At 37.8% G+C, this 19,811-nt stretch overlaps 5 protein-coding genes across 9 annotated transcripts in view; 4 read left to right on the forward strand and 1 right to left on the reverse strand.

Annotated features, from left to right (window-relative positions):
• LOC121639814 overlaps positions 1 to 19,811 on the forward strand; it is an 882,884-nt gene that overhangs the window by 770,905 nt on the left and 92,168 nt on the right. The gene's annotated exons all lie outside the window — the stretch shown is intronic.
• LOC121640350 overlaps positions 1 to 19,811 on the forward strand; it is a 220,529-nt gene that overhangs the window by 76,635 nt on the left and 124,083 nt on the right. The gene's annotated exons all lie outside the window — the stretch shown is intronic.
• The window catches only part of LOC121639800, a 94,582-nt gene that overhangs the window by 14,055 nt on the left and 60,716 nt on the right, over positions 1 to 19,811 (reverse strand). The gene's annotated exons all lie outside the window — the stretch shown is intronic.
• The window catches only part of LOC121639796, a 103,260-nt gene that overhangs the window by 4,023 nt on the left and 79,426 nt on the right, over positions 1 to 19,811 (forward strand). The window lies entirely within an intron of this gene.
• LOC121639709 (up-regulator of cell proliferation-like) lies at positions 1,809 to 18,325 on the forward strand. Of its 3 annotated transcripts, none has more exons than XM_041985147.1 (4): positions 1,809 to 1,907; positions 5,608 to 5,669; positions 6,783 to 7,001; positions 12,037 to 18,325. In XM_041985147.1, the coding sequence occupies exons 3-4, from the start codon at positions 6,833 to 6,835 to the stop codon at positions 16,710 to 16,712; spliced, it is 4,845 nt and encodes a 1,614-aa protein (XP_041841081.1). In that variant the 5' UTR covers positions 1,809 to 1,907; positions 5,608 to 5,669; positions 6,783 to 6,832; the 3' UTR covers positions 16,713 to 18,325. The 3 variants fall into 3 exon arrangements, with proteins under 3 accessions (XP_041841081.1, XP_041841082.1, XP_041841083.1); XM_041985148.1 differs by having other exon boundaries at positions 1,839 to 1,907; positions 5,612 to 5,669; XM_041985149.1 differs by lacking the exons at positions 1,809 to 1,907; positions 5,608 to 5,669 and having other exon boundaries at positions 6,481 to 7,001.

Consider the following 19,811-nt stretch of genomic DNA (forward strand, 5'->3'; position numbering starts at 1 on the left):
TGGTCTGTGTTAAAAATACATTTTCAGCATTAATATAACACGTTTTTGACAGTTTATTAAGTAAAAATGGTCAAATTTGAGTATTTCCCGATCAAATCCAGTGCAGAAACCCCGCTGGAGGCACGGGAGAGCTGTACCTCAGCTCTGACTCTACCATCCAATACAAACTGGGTTGCATGACACGTCCCGTTTTCTGTTCCTCAGCATATCGCAAATATAAACTTTACAGAAATATTTGTTATACACCATGACCCTCTACAGTCTGTGTAATGTATTTAATGTATTTGTGAGAGAAATATTCCCGTTTATCGTACAATAAAGTGCAGAGAAAAGTAAGCAGGTGAGGCAAACAGTACTCTGCCTCACCTCAAGGGGGCGCACTCACACACCAACACGGTGTGTGAGTGTTGCCAACTTAGCGACCTTTTTTTTTTTTGTTTATTTTTTAAAAGAGACAAGCGACAAATCTAGCGACTTTTTCAGTATTGGAGACTTTTGTAGACTGACGTATATAAAAGTAGTTTATTCTTCTCAATGAGGAGTGGGTGCTGCTGGCCCCTCTCCTGTCCAAAAGCAACCAGAAGAGGCTTCTGGCAGCAGCAGTAGCTGCATTCAGAGCAGGAGATCATCACCTGTTTCATGACCAGGCTGAAAATGTCTCGCGCTGGCTTACCGTCAGATATTAATGTCTATTAATGAAGAGTGTGGAGGAAAACAACCTCCTTGTATGAAAAAAAGCTGAAGGTTCTTGTTGGTGTTTAGATCTAACTTTTATTTGTTTATGGCAGTGTGTGGTGTCATCCTTAACCATGCAAAGCATTTAGTTAGCAAATAAACTCTAATCCAGCTTTACTGTGTGAGTAAAAAGTTTGAGCTTGAGTTGAGCTGAAACTGTAAGTCAGACAAAAAAGAGACAACAGTGTTCTCCAAAAGTCCAACTGGTCTCCTGGCCATGTTTTCATGATGTATTAGGATGTTTGACTTTTACCTTTTATGTTTTCTGTGGTGTACTATGAATACAATATTGATTTATGAGATTTGTAAATCGTTGTATTCTGCTTTGTTTACATTTTACACAGTGCGCCAACATTTTCTTTTTTTTTGAGTTGAGGTTGTGAAGACAGTCAAATTAAAAGAAATTAAATAAAACATTATTGATAAAGCACTTTTCATATAAAAAGTATCACAGAGTATTTTACATATTACACATTAATAAAAAATATTTTTGCATATTAAAAACACAAGTCTTCACCCAAGTATATTACCAAATGATTAAAAACACAGTTTGTAAGTAATAACACACAGTATCATAGTCTCTCATGGGCTTGACACACGACAGAGACAGCGACAGGTGAAACTCATCACCACCCAGGCTACAGCAGCCACTGCGGCAGCGTTGCGTATCGCGCTTTCAGATAGCTTTTCTCCAAGAAATTTGATTGGTTATGATATTGGAGGGAATTTTGAAATTGTCAAGCAGTCTGAGACAGATGCAGTGGAAAATTACATTTATGCTTCTGTGTACCCAGTAAGCACACACACAAATGAGCACACTCATCGATAAAAAATGTACACCAGAAAACACGTCAACCACTGAAAACAAGGAAAACTATCAGCATTCTCTAAAATACATGGTTTAGCAGTGCTGTGCCCCAAACCTCTGCCCCATATAGTTTTTTTCTCCCCATTAACTATATAAGGCATCAATTTCCAGGAAACTGCATCATACTGAAAGAGGAAGTGGCTTCATCCAGCAGCAGACCATAAAAGAGACGCCTGCAGAGCAACACTGCTTCAGTTCAGTGTGGAGCTAAGGTCAGAGCACAGTTTACCTGAGACTGATGCACAGCAAGAAAAACAACTTTCACAAAGGGAATCGGTTTTATCATGGGCAGTCTTTTGCAAAGGTAGGCATTTTATGTTAATTTTTTAAGAATATCTTACTTTAAAATAAACTGTACAAAAAGACAAAACCACCAGAAATAAGAACAAGGTTACATTTTAAAAAAGAAATAATCATTGAACGTCATGTAATGACGTCAACCAGTCACAGACAGAAACAAGAAGAGAGGAATCTACTAACTAAAATGCTATTTTCAGCCAAAATCTATGACTGTGTGTCTTAACATAGATTAATGTTATGAGTTATCACCTACACCCACTTTGATCTGCATTGGATTGATGACCCAACCTTGCCATATCACTGTCATTTTATTAATTAAAAAGATGTCTACAAGACTCCAGAATGGTGAATAAATATCTAGTCTATATTTGGATTAAAGCTGGTTGGTGATGTTTAATTGCTGTCTTTTCAAAGTGTGAGGCATTTTGTTGTCAACATGCTGTTTGCTGCAAAGCTAGCCCTGACCAATTTGATGCCCTCGGCAAGATTTTAGCTGGTTTCCCCCCTGCATATCAGTCAATTTCACAATCAATCAATATATAAAGGCAGCATGCATGTAGTCAAGATTTTATTTCTTTCACTTTGAACTAGTAAATCAAATCAAATAAATACCCAATCCACCCCCTATTCATTGAGACTTATTTACTTGTATGAAACTCAGCTTGATGAGTAAAAAGAGACTAACTATAATGAAAGAAACAATCTTACTGCCTGTATTTTAACACATGGAGGGAATTTTCCTCATAGCAAGAAAAACCTGTGCCCCATACAATGTTTTCTCCTCACCATTTGCTGTACAGGGCTTCAATTTCCAGAGTGAGAAAAAAAATCTTGCTGTGCTATACATAAGACTAATATACACTAAAAATGATGGATGGATGGACGACCGGAAAGACAGACAGACCACTGCATGCTAGGGCCTCCACTTGCCACATTTGATGGTCATTCTTGTGTGTCTAACTTTCCTGTCCTTGGAAAGAAGAAGTGTACTGACCGCTTTTGCCTTGGTGGCTTTAAACTCCTCAACCACAGATGAAACTGGCAATAAAAATTTGAAGTCTTGCTATACAGATTGACTGTACTAAATAAAGGTGGAACTCACATTTTCATTTTCTAAATATCCCTGATTAATTTAAGGTGGGACATTTAACAAATTAAGTGACGCTAGCAGTTCATTGATTATAAACAATGCTGCAGACATCCAAAATAAGCAAGCAATTTAACACTGCGTCAGCAGCAGTAATTACAATCCATAAAATATTAATTTAATTTACTTCATCACATTGAGTCACTGTAGTGCTGCCGTTTTACTTATTTTCTTCTTTCCTTATTTTCCTTTCCTGAGTACCCAGCTGTTTTACCCTTATTAATTCTGTTAAGTGTCCATCAATTTGCTGATGTTTGAGTCACATCCAGTCAGATTATAAAGCTTGTCTCTTATCCAGCCCTGACCCTCACAGCATTATTTTTACTTTATACAGTGGCCCAACAATTTTTTGAGTTGGGGTTGTGAAGACAGTCAAATTAAAAGAAATTAAAAAAAAAAAAAAAAAAAAAAAAAATATATATATATATATATATAAGCACTTTTCAAATAAAAAGTATCATAGAGTCCTTTACATATTACACATTAATAAAAAATATTTTTGCATATTAAAAACACAAGTCTTCACCCAAGTATATTACCAAATGATTAAAAACACAGTTTGTAAGTAATAACACACAGTATCATAGTCTCTCATGGGCTTGACACACGACAGAGACAGCGACAGGTGAAACTCATCACCACCCAGGACACGTCAAACAGCAGCCACGGCGGCAGCGTTGCATATCGTGCTTTCAGATAGCTTTTCTCCAAGAAATTTGATTGGTTATGATATTGGAGGGAATTTTGACATTGTCAAGCAGTCTGAGACAGATGCAGTGGAAAATTACATTTATGCTTCTGTGTACCGAGTGCTACATTAGGACATAGATGAAACATATAATACGTGTTGTATAACACGTCAACTTGTGCAAAAACAGCATATATCTGCAAAACACATGCACCTTCCCCCCACCTGTTCTCGCTTCATGTGTAGGGTGATACAGAAACATTGCATACCATTTGTGCAATGAAGAACAGACAACTTTCATATACTGTGGTTTATCTATTGGAAACAGGGCGTGGGTGGGGAGGAAGTTTGCATAACAGTCAGAAGGTTTCACTCAAATTGACAGAAATCTTGCTGTTGACTATTGTATAAAAGAAAAAGACAATCATAGGTTCATCCTATTTTACAAACAACAGCATAATAAATATCAAGGCTGATTGAAATAAATCCAGAACCTTCAACTTCACCCTAGCACCATGAGGCTGCATTTTATTCACATAATGTTTGTGAAGTAATGTAAAGTATGGGAAAGTCAAACACGGCTAAAATGATCTCCATGTGGAAAGTGTTGCAGACTGAGTTGTCTAGCCTGGCTTGATGATGCTGTAATTAAATAATAATAATAATAATAATAATAATAATAATAATAATAATAATAATAATAATAATAATAATAATAATAATAATAATAATTTAAAACAGTTATTTTTTTCGTCATTTATTTCTTTCAAATAATGGCAATGCCATTTTTAACCTTGTACCTAAGCCAGTGGTTTTTAAACTGGGGGACGTGACAACATGATGGGAGTGGAACGGTGCATGGGATTGGGAAAATGTAGCAGACAAACAAATATTTTGACAACTTTTATTTTAATGTTTTATATTGCTGGTTACTTCAACTTGATCTATTTTTTCTTACATGCTAATAAAAAAGAGTAAATAAAAATGGACTTAATGTCAATCTTAATGTCATTGTCTTGCTGAAATAAACTTTTTATATATGTCTTAAGAATTGCAGCACATGTTGCTTGTTACTTTTTAAAATCCAATTTAAGTGTTACATAATAACCAACAGGCGGTAGACGTCTGACATGTAATAATACAATAATCTGTGACAACTTTTAATAATTTTTGACAAGGACTCTCTTTGTTCTTGTATATCTGTACTCTGTAGATTTAGCCTGATGTACATTGAAACTAATGTTGTTTGGCTAGAGGATAACAGGTTTTAATAAAAATTTAACTTGCCATGTGGTTATACATGCCTAACTCTCCTGTTACGTTAGGATATGAACAATTTGTGGCTCTAAATCATTTTTAAGAAAGCACAGTTTCTGGTAATGTACATACTGAAATTTTTTAGAGCCTTACTTCTTTTCCCTAAATGTCAACATCTGCTGGCCAGTAGATAAAAATTTGTTTTAAAGTTCTTAACAATTTTTTTTCCAAACTTGAGGCTACATTAATTTGGTTAGTGGAAACTGCATATTTTTTCTGTGAGAAATTTAGAGAAAACATCAAACATGATTAAGCTAAAGTAGCTTAATTAGTACCAAGGTTGTTTTATGCTGTAAGCTGCTTGGAAAAGACTGAGAATATTTTCTAACATAGTGCTGTGTAGTAGAGGATAACTGTCCATCCAGTCATCTATCAAGAACATATGAACCATCAATTTTATCTAATTTATTATTCTTATCATTGTTTTTAATTCATAACGTTTGTTTTTTTAGGTTGTGTGTAAAAGAAATGTTAAATGTCATGTAGGAGAGGGAGGACGTTTGCCATCTTAGTTCTTCAAGACTGACTTGTTTTTCTCACTTTCACTTTCAGGAAGAAGCTTCCTGAATAATCTGCTTCAGTTTGGCCTGTAAAGTCTTTTATCCACTATGAAGGTAAACAGCTATTTTATGCATGTCTTTATTCTCCAAGTCCTTAAACATATGTTACAATATTTTGAAACATGAATTACAGAAAAATTCACATACATGAAAATGTTTTTAAGTCATTGGTTCCCAAACATTTTCTGCAAGGCCCCCTTTTCACTGTCTATGGAAGCTGAGAGCAGCCGCTATCAGATAATATTATTTTTTTTATCATTATCTCGAGATAACTTAACTTGTCCTGTCCAGCATAACAAACAGAATGATGGTCTGGCTGCTTTGTTGTGTCGAACACATTTACTTTGCCAAGAGGAGTTTTATGGGTAAAAGGCTCCTTTTGATAATCTCATTTGTTATTTATTTATTTATTTGTTTAAATAAATTGTTTTATCTTAGATATTTGGAATTATAGAATTTATGTAATCTTGCTGGATCTGGCCGGAGGGGACAGAAAAAAAATTATTGCAATGACGAGAAGTAAGAAGGAAAGTGGAAAAAAAGAAGAGGAGATAAAAGATATAGTAAAAAGAGGCAACCACCCTTCAATCCAACCTAACATCAGGCAACCAACTACTACACCTGTACAGAAACACAACAGAGAATTTCCTACAGCTTTTACAGGTAACCTAAGCTGACAATCATCAGGAAGTTGTAAAAAAGTAACCAAGACAGCAACAATAAGATGTATCACGACAACAACCAAAGTACCAAAGACACACACATAAAAAAAGTAAGAAAAAAAAAAAAGAGAAAACCTAAACAAAAGTAGCTCTTAGTGTATAAATGTACTGGACAACTCTGTGACTGTGTCAGCATGCAGAGTATGAGGAATCAGGACTGAGCAGAGATGAGTGTGATCCTGCAAATGTGACCACACCTCTACCAAGGCAAATTAGGGCAACCCAGAGAACCGGGTGATCAGTGGCAATACACAAACACAAGTCACCCCACCACAAAGACTAACCGGGACCCACACCAAAGCCCACACAGGTGGAGACAATGAGCAGGCAGTCATAACATGTACATGTTAATATGTCTTATTTTTATAATTCTTATACAATAATTCTTATATTCTGCAAGTAAGGTCATATTGAATAATTATTCTCAATATTATTATTTCCACAGCTCCTTGCTCTCATGTGAAGACAACCTTGTACACTCTCAGGAATGAGTTAATGTCTCAGCATTTGGACACTTCTGCCGGTGAAGTGTTTGAACTTTTGAACAACATGAAGAAAAAAACTGTGCCAACAGCATCTGACGGAAACAGCCCAACACACAGACCAGAGGAACATAGTAACCCTCGGGTTACTGGAAAAATGCAGAATGAAACTCCACACACAGGTAAGGAAATAGTCAAACATCATCCATCTATCCTCCACCACTTATCGGCCCTCTTAAGTTGGTTGAGGGAGCAATAAGCCTAAGCAGAGATGCCCCGAATTCCCTCTCTCTTGCCACTTCTTCAAGCTGCCCCAGGAGGAAACTAATTTCAGCCACTTGTATCTGCAATCTCATTCTTTTGATCACAACATGCTGGCATAGGTGAGGTTAGGAAGGCTGATGCTGTATCCGCATTACTGCTAATGCTGCACCTGCACCTGTTACTTAACCGCTCCATTCTTCCCTCACTCGTGAACAGGACCCTAAAACTTGAACTCCTACACTTAGGGTAGGATCTCATCACCAGCCCGAAGAGGGAATTCTACCCTTTTTCTAAGGACCATGGTCTCAGATTTGGAGGTAATAATTCTCATCCAAGCTGTTTCACTCTCAGCTGTTAAATGCTCCAGTGAAAGTTGTAGACCATGGTCTGATGAAGCCAACAGGATAAAAAAAAAAAAAAAGCAAAAGCAGAGACACAATCCTGAGGCCACCAAATCAAACCATATAAATACTCTGGCTGCACCTCAATTCTGTCCATGAAAGTTATAAACAGAATCAGTGACAAAGGGTGGCTTTGGCAGAGTCCAACCCCCACTGGAAGAAAATCAGACTTTCTGGCTACAATGTTGACCAAGCCCTGATATTTGTTGTACGGGGACCAAACAGCACTGCTACCCCATCCTGAGTCACCAAATGGTCAAGCAGAATCTTCTCAAAGCCATATGGAAATCGTTCTCAAGGGTCTCACTGAACTTCTACCACGGTCAGATATTTGCCTCAGCAACTGCTGAAACCACATTCCTTTTAAGGCAATTACTTACTCCAAGAGAAGCAAGAACTTCTGTCTTGTTCTCGAGGCAATGAGAACAAAATGATGTAATTTTGCTCTCGAGGACGTGAATGGGGACAGCTTATGACAGTGGGGCTCTGAGAAGTATTGTGTGACTTGTCGGACGTTTGAGGTGGCGTTGTTAACACGCAAAAGAATGAAAATTGTGGCTTCCGTATTTCCCCTGATTCAAGGCTGAATGGATAGTGTTAATGAACAGCTGATCGAGGTGTTGAGACTTTACATAAATGTATACAACACGTGGGACTTAAAGACACAAACACCGCTACGTTAACGGACAAAGTTTCTTATTAAATATAAAATAACCCAGTCAGCTGTTCATTGTACATAAAAAGACAGGCATCCCCCTGCAGTTATTCCCACCCTGTCGCTGAAAAAAAGCTTCTTGTGGAGTATGATGGAGTGGCAGCATCCCTTACAGCCTGTGTTCACCAACACATTTGGGGATTAAAGCCTCAATAGACACAAACCACTTTATGGCCGGATGGTCACCTCAACAATGGAGATGCAGAATACTGGCCACTTGGGCTAAACATCCCCTGCCTCACATGGGACATAGTCGAAACTCTGCCAGAGTGGGAGTTTAAAATTTTTCTGACTGGGGACTCTTGGAGAATAATTTCAGCAAGAGTTTTCCAGCAGACTCTCTCAAAATGTTTGGGCCAGCTCACCACCCAGTAGTCATCATTTGATTTGATATCTCCTCCTCTTTTTTTTTTTTTAATTTTTTAATTAATTTATTTTTTTAACCTGTCCTGTCCAGCATCTTAGCAAGCAGAATGATAGTCTGGTTGCTGTGTTGTGCCAAACAAATGTACTTTGCCAAGGGGAGGCTTATGGGTATAAGGCTACTCTTGATAATCTGATTGAGATTGATGAGCTCCTCCTCTTTTTATCAACCAAATGTCCAAGACATGTGGCTGCAAGTCTGACAACATGACTACAAATTTGGTCTTAAACTGCAGCCTAGAGTGGCTTGGTGCCCGGTGTGCATCTAGACATTTTTTATGCTGGAACATGGTATTTATTATGGACAATGTGTAACAAACACAAAAGTAGAATGACAAAACTGTCCCTCCTAATGACACCAGGGCTGTCAACTATTCAGTAATCATTTGAGTATGATTTAGTGGAACCAACTGAAATTTTGCCTCATAGCAAGACATAATGATCATTTTGTCTCATTTTGTGCAGGTTGAATCATAAAATACAACTCTCAGGAGTGACAAAATGTTTGAAAAAAGGTATACAAATAGGTCTTCAAAGTACTAACACAAACTTTAAAATAAAACAGGAAACAACCCAACTACACAGGAAGTGACACTATGACAAGATGCAGGAAATTTCATAATAATAATAATTTCTCAAGATCTGTGTGTCTTGTTGGACTGGCTTTTAGCATGTTTTGAGGCCTTAATTAACAGCTGATTGAGGTGGTGAGAGAGTAAGAAAATGAATACAGACCCCTCCTGTCATGGACGAAGTTTCTCGTTAAATATGAAATGACCTGTTCAGCTGTTCATTGCACATAGTAATGTCACTGTCTTTATGTCTGTTTTCTGTAAATTTGAGTTTTTGTGTTGATGATTAAACAACAGGAGTTCCCTGCAATCTTAAAACTAAGGCTATCAGTAATCTACCTGTTGAGTCTGACCAAACACTTTAGTGATCCATAAATTATGCCTGCAGGCAGGGACAGGCTTGCTCTAAACATCCAGCATAAAAAAATCATATAGTCAGACTTTACTCTATTTGTATTTACAGAAAGACATTGTTTTAAGTGATTGTTGGAAATGTGCTCCAACAAATATGTTTAAAAAATTATGGTGAAATTAATTCTCCAGTAAATTAAAGCTGCTGTCTGGGAACTGTCTGACTGAGAACAGTCTTACCGGGAACTGCCAGCCTGACTGGGAACCATCTGGGAATTGACTGGAAACTGACTGGCAAAGGGATGAAATATGGACACAAAGCTGAACTGTTTTTATCACAATGTCTCAGGGTCAAACGATTAGCAATAGCAACTTTGATGAATTTCTGATCATAATTAATCAGTGTTGTCCCTAAATGCAGTGGCGTCAGACTGGGGGCAAACATTACCATTTAACCAGGGTCCAGTGCAGGGTGGGGTTCTTGAAAATCCTCGAATTTAAAGTTTTTGTTTTCCATTTTAACATAATAATTAATTAATAAGATGATCAAAGTCAGTTTGCCTGTATTAAGGTGCAGACAGACTAAATTTTGCATTATAATAATGATGGATGTTCTTAGAGGCCCTATCACCCCTCTAAAATTGTGCCAAATGCTTTAGTCCACACTGGAAACAGTTGGTTCAACCGAGTTACAGTGCAGCTATGTACAGTTATGAATTTCCCAAAGAAAGAAAGAAGAAAAGAAGAAGGGAAAAAACATTAGGGTTAGAAAATAAAGTGTAGGGCTGCTTCTTATTAATGTCTTAGAGAAGAGAGGTGAGCAGCACCTGAACGAAAACAGTTTGAGCTGATAACATCAACAGTTGTCTAGGCAACGTGTTAGGATTCATCTGGGGACAACAGATTATTTACTATCATCAAAGTTGGAAAAACATTTCTACATTATATCAATAGTTTAGTCCATTACCACTGATCAGTCACGACATATTTTGGTATCAACTGATTCCTTGTAATTTCAGGATTGTGAATATGCTCTTGACATTATGTTATCGGTTAAGCTGAATGCACCAGACCCCAAAGTCAGTAATGTTGACAACAACTGAATCAGTTAATTTCACTTCTGAAAGTTGGCAGCCCTATCGACCACATAAGTGCTGAACTGGTTATCAAAGTGTCAAGTTTACTAGTGTCATTCCTAATAAAAAAACAGTTAACAGCGGGGTCCCTGCTAGCTTTTTCAAACCCAGTGTGGCGGCGTAAATGAATAGTGTGATGCCAGTGAGAATGGTCTATAGAAAATAGATGGATGGATGGATGGATGGATCAGAAAGGTGTCCAGCCTACATCTTATAAGATACAAAGTAGAATTAGTTCACAGTAAGACAGGAGATACAGTACAAAACATGTGTTTCATGTGCTTGTTGGTGTAGTTCCCTATAATCTAGCTTGTATGGGATCTGGCCTCCTTGAACCAGAGAGTTACAGACTCTGCAAGAAGCAAGAAGTTTGTTCTTGTTCTCGGCCACAAGAACAAGAAAAAACGTTTGCATTGGTCCTTTCATTTCATCCTCCACAAGCAGCTTCATTCATGGCAGGCAGGTCTGAGCATGCAGCAGTGTCAGAGTCTTTATTTTCCACGTGCTGTATTCAATTTCTCACCACCTTGATCAGTTGTTAATTAAGGCCTCAAAAAAGGCAACAAGGCAGTCCAACAATGCTCACAGATCTTCATAAATTATTAATTGTTAAGAAATTCCCTGTGTCTTGTCTTAGTGTCACTTCTTTTGTGTAGTTGAGTTGTTTCCTGTTTTGTTTAGAAGTTTCTGTTGGTACTTTGAAGACCTATTTGTATACTTTATTATTTTTACATTTTGTTACTCCTGAGTGCTATATTTTATTATTCAGCCTGCACAAAATGAGACAAGAGTCTCATGTTTTGCTGCCGTGTATGCAACAAAATGTTGTTTGGCTCCACCAAATCTAAAAGGATTATTAAACAGTTCCCAAGCCTGATTAAAGTCTCCCAGTATAATGGGCTCGACAAACGGGACACATCCATTCCTTTTTCTATGGAACTTGCACAATGAGGTGAAAATCGCTGTCCTCTTCCAGCCAAGGCAGGCAACATGGGTGCAGGTGTGGCTTCAAAGTGCCTGTCATGGAGATCCATCTCCAGGCTTGGATAAAAAAAAAAGCCCCACGAGACCCATGTCTGGGCAAGGGGAACTTGGATCGGTTGTCATTTGTCTTCCTGGGGATGACCCAACCATAAAGTTATAATGCCCCTAACAACACATTTCCTAGCATGACTGGGACATGCAAAGTCCTCCACCATGATGAGGTTGTGGCTTGAGGGGGTCGTCAACATTAGTTGAATATTAGCAAAGAGCACACACTGGCAAAGTCAGCAGAAAGGTTTCCTATTGTATTCGAGTGAAATATTACAATTCCCATTACTGTATCAAAAATATAATAATTGTTATTTCCACAGAAACGGACCTAGAGAGGCTACTAAAGGACCTGGGGTTGGAGCAGTACTACAGTAAGAAGCTGTCACTCAGCAAGATATTGGAAATTGATGAGAAGACTATCAGTGATGAACCTGTGAAACGCAAAATAAACATTCCCTGGAATTTTCTAAAGAAACTGATGATGGTTAACGTGACAGCTAGGGATGCAAAATGCACATCAGTAGGTGAGCCAAACTGTGATGATGCATCAGGAACTATGGAATTAAACATTGATAAACTGCTCGGCAGTTCGGATACAGATGACAGGCTAAACCCTCTTGACATAATCACTGCTCTCTTTCTGTGTTCTGATGGTTTTGTACAACAAGAAATGTCACTAAAAATGTCAATGTGTCAGTTCTCTGTACCTCTGCTGCTTCCCAAATGTGACACAGCACAGTGCACACTCATGCTGTGGGCCATGAGAGACATTGTAAAGAAGTACAGACCTCAAGATCTTTTAGAATCCAAAGGTTTCATTGAAGAAAGAATTGTTCATTCTCAACTTCCAATGGTCTCTTTTGTGAGACTGGGTGAATGCTCCTTGTCCAAGTCCGAGATCCTCAACAAGCTTCTGAGCAGATCTCACCATGACATCTTTGTTCACCACAACATGGAGTGTGGAGACAGTAAAAGAAAAATATCCAATGGACTGACTGAAATTACCTGGTACCTTCCTTGTGGAAACCAGAACATGGACATTTTTGTTGAGCCAGTTGCTATAGCAAACCTTCATGGTGACATTGCTACGTTAGAAACACAATTCTCCTTTCTTTGTCAGACGTCTGCAGCAGTGTTTGTGTTCTTTGATGATTTAGACTCTGAGTGTGAGCTGCTAATGAACCAAAAACACAAAGCACAGATCTTCTTGGTAGGAAACCAACAGAACAAGAGCTTCAATTCAAACACTTTGAAGGAGGTAGCGACTAAGTTAAAATTGTCTAACAATAACATCATAATAAAGACAAAACAGAAAAATGATGCAGACTTCATCAAATGTTTGAGAGAATCAGTCAGTAATGTAGTTGGGAACTCAAGGGTGAAGATGTCAGTAGAGCAGATGGCTGATGTGGCTCATGAACTGGGAATATTGGTTGATGAAGATTCTCCAGAGTGCCAGGCTGGAAAGCAAAAAGCAGATACCATCACTGAAGACATTCAAGACATCCTTAAATACAAAGAAGATCAGCTTCGCTTGCAAGGAGAAATATGGAAAGAACTGACGTTCTTGGAAAAGGAAGAATTTCGACTTAAAAAAGTTGGGTCTGAAAACATAGAGCAGTACAAGAGTGATCTTCAGGGGCAGAAAGAAGAACTGAGGAAAAAGCAGAACTCTTATGGCATATCAGAAGCTATGACTTTGTTCATTGATGCCATATCCAGCTCAAAAACAGAAAGGTGTTATTTCCTGAAATGGATGCGAATGAACCTCGATAACTTGTCTTGTAGAAAACTGTCTGGACTCAGGGAGCTGTACAAAGAGAAGTGTAAAGGTTCTGAGAACAAAGACGAGATCAAAGAAATTGACAGACAACTTTCTAACAGCTCACTGGGAACTGAACACTTCTTCCGTGAAATGGGTCAGATCTACGAAGCTTCGGTTTCCCTTCCAGAAACAGACCCTTACCGTAAACAGTTGCAGCATCTGCCCAAACTCTGTGCACAGATGTTACTTGATGGATTTCCTCTTGAGCTTGTAGATGGACATGCTTCCAACATACCTCTCAGATGGGTGAGTGATGTTCTCTCTCAGCTCAATGGCTTGGTGTCTCCAAAGAACAAGATCATGGTCGTCACAGTGCTTGGAGTTCAGAGCACAGGAAAGTCCACTCTCCTTAACACCATGTTTGGAGTTCAGTTTGCAGTCAGCAGTGGTCGATGCACTCGAGGTGCCTTCATGCTGCTCATCAAAGTCAATGAAGACGTCAAAAAAGATCTCAACTGTGACTTCATGGTGATCATCGACACTGAGGGCTTAAAGTCACCAGAGCTGGCACAGCTGGACAACAGCCATGAACATGACAATGAGCTTGCAACACTTGTTGTGGGGCTGAGTGATATCACCATTATTAATATTGCAATGGAGAATTCAACAGAAATGAAGGACATCCTGCAGATAGTGGTGCACGCTTTCCTCAGGATGAAGGAGGTGAGCAAAAAACCCAAATGTTATTTTGTTCACCAGAACGTTTCTGATGTTTCAGCACATAAGAACAACCAAAGAGACAGGAAACTGCTCTTGCAACAGCTGAATGAGATGACTCAGGCAGCAGCTAAAATGGAAAAAAAAGAGGAGAACAAGAGCTTCACTGATGTGATGGAGTACAATCCAGACACTGAGAACTGCTACGTTCCTGGACTCTGGAATGGAAACCCACCAATGGCACCAGTCAATGAAGGATATAGTGAGATTGTCTATGAGCTCAAGAAAAACATCATCCATCGACTGGGAGAGAGTGAAGCATCTGCTAATAAGATCTTGGAGTTTAGAGAGTGGATGACCAGTCTGTGGAATGCAGTAAAACATGAAAACTTCATCTTCAGCTTCAGAAACAGCCTGGTAGCTGATGCATACATGAGACTCTGCACAGAGTTCAACAAATGGGAGTGGGAGTTCAAGAAAGAAATGTACACCTGGGTTACCGAAGCAGAGACGAGAATCTCTAATTTTGGTACAGTTGCTGCAAAATCTGCAACATCTGACATGACACAACTCCTCACTCAGCTGAAAAGTGAAGCTGTATTAGAGCTGTCTAAATGGGAGAACAAGCTCCTGGACAATCTGAAGAAATACTTCAAGCAAACAGAGGGTCATGTTCATCTGGTTGAAAGATACAGAGAGGATTTTGCAAACAGTGCAAAGAGCCTTCGACGAGAAATAGAAAGTTCTGTAATCAACCAGCTCACAGCAGCAGCTGATATCAGACGAGGAATGAAAGAACTGGATGAAATCAAGGAAAATCATGCAAAAGAAATAGAGAAAGCAGTGAGTAAGTTAATTGATGAATGTCGAAAGAAAAAAGTTGAGATGACAGAGACAGAGCTGGACAAAGAATTTGATAAGATGTGGAGTGAAACACTGAAGAAACTGACTTTCTCTGAGCAAAAGCCCAAAGATGTCTATGACAGTGTGTACCGCTGTCTGATAGCTAATCTGTCAAAAAAGGGGAGCCACGCTCATAAATTGTTGAGTGAAAAAAACATCAAAGATTGTGGGCTGGAGCCTTACAAATACAAAGCTGAAGGACTAAAGAAAGTTACAGATTGGTTCTTTAAAGATTTTGTGAAGATGAGACAACAAATAGCTGACAGAATCATAAATTCCTGCACTCAGTTAGTAGATGAAAAACTGGTAAGAAATTCTGATTATCATGACACTTACATTCAGGAGATCCTTCACATCATTGATGAAAGTCTGGAAAAATACACTGATGTGAAAACAGATACGGAGTTTGAAGTTTCTCTAAAACAGCACATCTGTGGATTTGCAGCCAGAAGCTTTCAGAAAATGCATTTAGAGTTTCTACGTTTCAACAATCCCCGTACACGTCTGGAAGAAAACAAAATCAAGTTCCAAGATGATTTCAAAGATGTGTTCCATGAACGAGACCAGTGTCAGAAGAAGGCTGACGAATTCACAGAACAATGTCTGAAGCCTGCTGTTAAGGACTTTGTCAACCGTTCCCTTGGTCCTGATATCATTGATGAAATGCTGAAGAAGGAGCAGTTCAGCACACGAATGTCCTTCCAGTACTCACTTTTACTGGATCTGCTTTCAGAAAAGAAGTTCGAAAACTTCCGTAGCTATTGTTCTTCTTATGAGAGTTATGTAAAAGAGAAAATTCTTCAACAAGTGAAGGAACATTTTTCAAACAGCTCTGCAACATTTGAGTTTGAGGACAAACATCTTCAGTCAAGGATCAAGAGCATAAATGATGCCATCAAACACACCAAAGAAAAGAAGTGTGGTGACTTGAAGACGTTTGTTGAAGAAATCTGCAAAGAACTTGGTGATAAACTGGTCATTTCCCAGGATGCTCTTGGTGCTTTCCTGATCCTGAACAATGCTGACCAGGATCAGTTTTCTAACTTGCTCACAGTGTCTGTGAAGGACATGGCAGAAACTCTTAAGGAGGAATTTGAAAATACAACCTTTGAAACAAAACTCATACATCTCAATGTGAATCCCCAGAATGAGCTTTTCAACAGAGTGGTTGGTTGTGGCAGACAGTGTCCATTCTGCAAAGTTCCCTGTGATGCAGGAGGAAGAGCCCACACTGAACACTTTGCTTCACTGCATCGACCAGAGGGTCTGGGTACATACAGGTTTACAGCAACAAAAAAACTTGTCACGGACATTTGCACATCCTCTGTGCTCAGCAACAAACTATTTTGCTGCCGTGAAACAAAAGATCAATATCATCCTTTCAAGAATTACAAAGAATTTTTTCCAGACTGGAACATCCCTCCAGATTCCAGCCTTGAGGCATCAGACTACTGGAAATATGTGATGGCAAAATACAACAATGATTTTGCTAAAGCATATGGTGCAGAACCCGCTGACATTCCTGATTCTTGGAAAAAAATCACAGCAGAACAGGCAAAAGAAAGCCTTCAAGAGTCATTCAGGGTTAAAAGAGGCTGTTATTCCTCCTGAACTCTTTCTCTTCTCCAGAAGGATACATAGAGGGTCCCCACTGAGGGATCTTTTTTGGGGTTTTATTTACACTATTAGTGAAAAGTTTGGACCCACTTTCCCTTTAGATTATAGATAATACATTGTATTTAAAAAGAGAGAAAGAGAAAAAAATCCCAGCAAATGCTCAAATTTAGAAATGAAAAATGTTGTAGATGCATTTTATGAAAGACTTATTCATTGTTTTTGTTTTAGTTTAAATATATGACATCAAACTTTTTGTAGATCTTTTTTCAAAGCTCACTCAGTTACCTATGCTCTTGGTGCTTTCATAATCCTGAACAATGCTGACGTGGAGCAGCTTGCTCAGTCAGATGGGACACACTCTTAGAGACAAAGTTAAAGAAAATGACATCCGAATGAAACTGAAACGTCTCTGTTTGAAGCCCCAGAATGAGTTTTTCTTTTTACCAAACTGATTGGTGGCAAACAGTGTCTCTTCTGCAAAGCTCCTTGTGAAGCAGGAGGAAAAGCCGACACTGAACACTTTGCTGCTTCACTGCATCAGCCAACATGTCTGGGTACATACAGATCCTGTTCCTCCCGTAAACTTGGAACTAACATACGCTCTTACCCGTACAAGCACTACAAGTAAATATTCCCAGACTGGAAAATTGCTCTGAAAGTCAGTCTTGAAGCATCCGACTTCTGGAAATTTGTAATAGAAAAGTACAACTATGAAGTTACAAAAGCCTGCCAAGATCCCAAAAAGCCTATCACACATAAACAGATGGAAGCAAGCCTTAAGGAGTCATTTAACATTAACAGAAAAGTTTTACACCAGAAGAGGGAAACACCCTCCATGTTTTATTCATCTCTATCTCCTAGTTATCCAGCCTGACTTTACTTATACTCTATGATATGGAGAAAAATCGCAAATGGCTGGAAATAAGACAATAAGGTTGAAGTTGTCAGTGGATATTTGACTATTTTCTATTATACAATTACATTTGAAATGTTTTTTTATTATTATTGTTATTTGTGTGTTTGTAAAATGAGTGCCTTTAAGACAAGGTTTTATCTTGTTTGCTTATCAGTTTATTTACTTTTTATTTTACTGTAGTACAGTTAATAAATCAGCAATGCCATTGAATGATGAGTCAAACAGTTTGATGTTTTAATGCTTCAGTCTTTTCCCATTTTGAATAAATTGAGTGTTCAAGGTTCAAATTAAAGTGGTCATGATAAAATCTTTATATTTTAAAATATTATAGAATAAGGTACTTGATGAAAATGTTTTGCTAAAATGAATTTAAAAATAGTTATTTTCTATATGTAAAATATGTTCTTGTTTCTATTAAAAATTTGATGCTACATACATTTTTATTATGCTTAAAAAATAACTTGGTGACACTGTTGTCAGAAGTCTTAAATCATTTGCTAATCTGTCATTTATCCTTTATTTTTGTTGTAAATGTTTTACTCTCTGTCTCTGATTTCATACGAACATGTGATTCCTTTACATTGTTGAAATATGCAAAATGACCAGTTATTGTACGGTAAATCTGGTCGTATCAACATAATGCTGTTTTATATACTCCTGTTAAACAAGTGAATAAAGAGACAAATCTCCAGTCTGGTTATAAATGTCTTTAATGTTTCCCAGAACAGAATTACAGCATACAGTGTATAATAACTTCTAAAGTAACAGAAATATCATCACCTCATTTATTTATAGGATTTTTACTTTACTTTTTTAATAGTATATATATATTTATTATTAATAATAATAATAATAATACATTTTATTTAAAAGCGCCTTTCAAAACACCAAAGGACACTGTACAAAGGAACATTAAAATAGTTTAAAAACCACTATGTACAAAACAAACATTAAAAAAGTGCAAAACTAAGCAGAATGGAGGACAACAGAAAGATATATATTTAATCTTATTATTTAACAGTTTTCTTTATCTGAAGTCTTGGGTTTCTGAATTCAACATAAAATCTAAAAATAAGACAACGGGTGCAGATTTACAGTTGAGACCAAGCTGAAGGTGGTTGCTTGGGTCCATGTCATTGTGTGTGTTTGCCATTGAGGAGTGTTAATGATGCTTTTAGGGACACCTGCACAGATAATTGGTCTTTACAGTTGGAGACCTTATATCTTAGTTTGGCTGAATGCAGTGGATTAGTGTGTTGAAATATTCAAACTTAGCTCTGGTTTCTTGCAAAGATTTGTTAAAACACATCCAAACTAATGCACTTGAATACTTTACAGTAGGCTGCTAAACAGGTCCGTCCCAATTAAACCATTTCCTGCTACTCCACACCATCACACCACTGAAATGAACACAACCTCCATAACAGCCGAACACAGTGACTGGAATCAGAAAGTTTGACCATCTTTGTGATCTAGTTACTCTATGAGGAAATGAGGCATCTTATGGTATCAGAGCCCTCACGCCTGCCCCCATGTCATCTTGTGGCTACATGTAAATGCTGCTACTTGCTAAGTGACATAGTATTTGTTTGGCAGCACTTGTGTTTGATGTCTCAGCTCAGGGTTAGACTCTAGACGAGCAATCACTGAAATGCAAAACTGTTTTTTATGAGTACGCTAAGCTACTGAGACAAGTTACACTCATCACGCAGCACAAATTCATCAGGAGTAAACCTGGTTCACAACGCATTTTTTATAAAGCTTGCAAATAGTTGCTAAAAGGGAAAATGATGCAAAATAGTTGTTTTGCAGAGTAATGAACTCACAGAGATAATATCTTTTAAAAAATGTAATAATATTTAGAAGCTAGCAATGCTAACTGTAGTATCCTAGGCCCTTTCATTTAAGAGGCTTCAGTGAATTCTACTACAGTGATTTCCCTGATCAAGTGTCTTAAGATTGATGCAATTAAAACTTCAGCCAAGAGGCCATTTCTTTGCAAAATGCACTTGTGTTCCTTTATTGTCACAAAATATAGTGTTTCATTTATTCTCTCCAACAAACAAAACAAAACAAAAAGAAAACAAAAAAAAAAACTAAACAAAGAACAGACCAAAATAAAAATACAAAACAAAAGAAAACAAAAATAGAAAAACTAAGAAACTTAATATAAACAA

This window comes from Melanotaenia boesemani, chromosome 5, assembly GCF_017639745.1.
Source record: "Melanotaenia boesemani isolate fMelBoe1 chromosome 5, fMelBoe1.pri, whole genome shotgun sequence".
NCBI lineage: Eukaryota > Metazoa > Chordata > Actinopteri > Atheriniformes > Melanotaeniidae > Melanotaenia > Melanotaenia boesemani.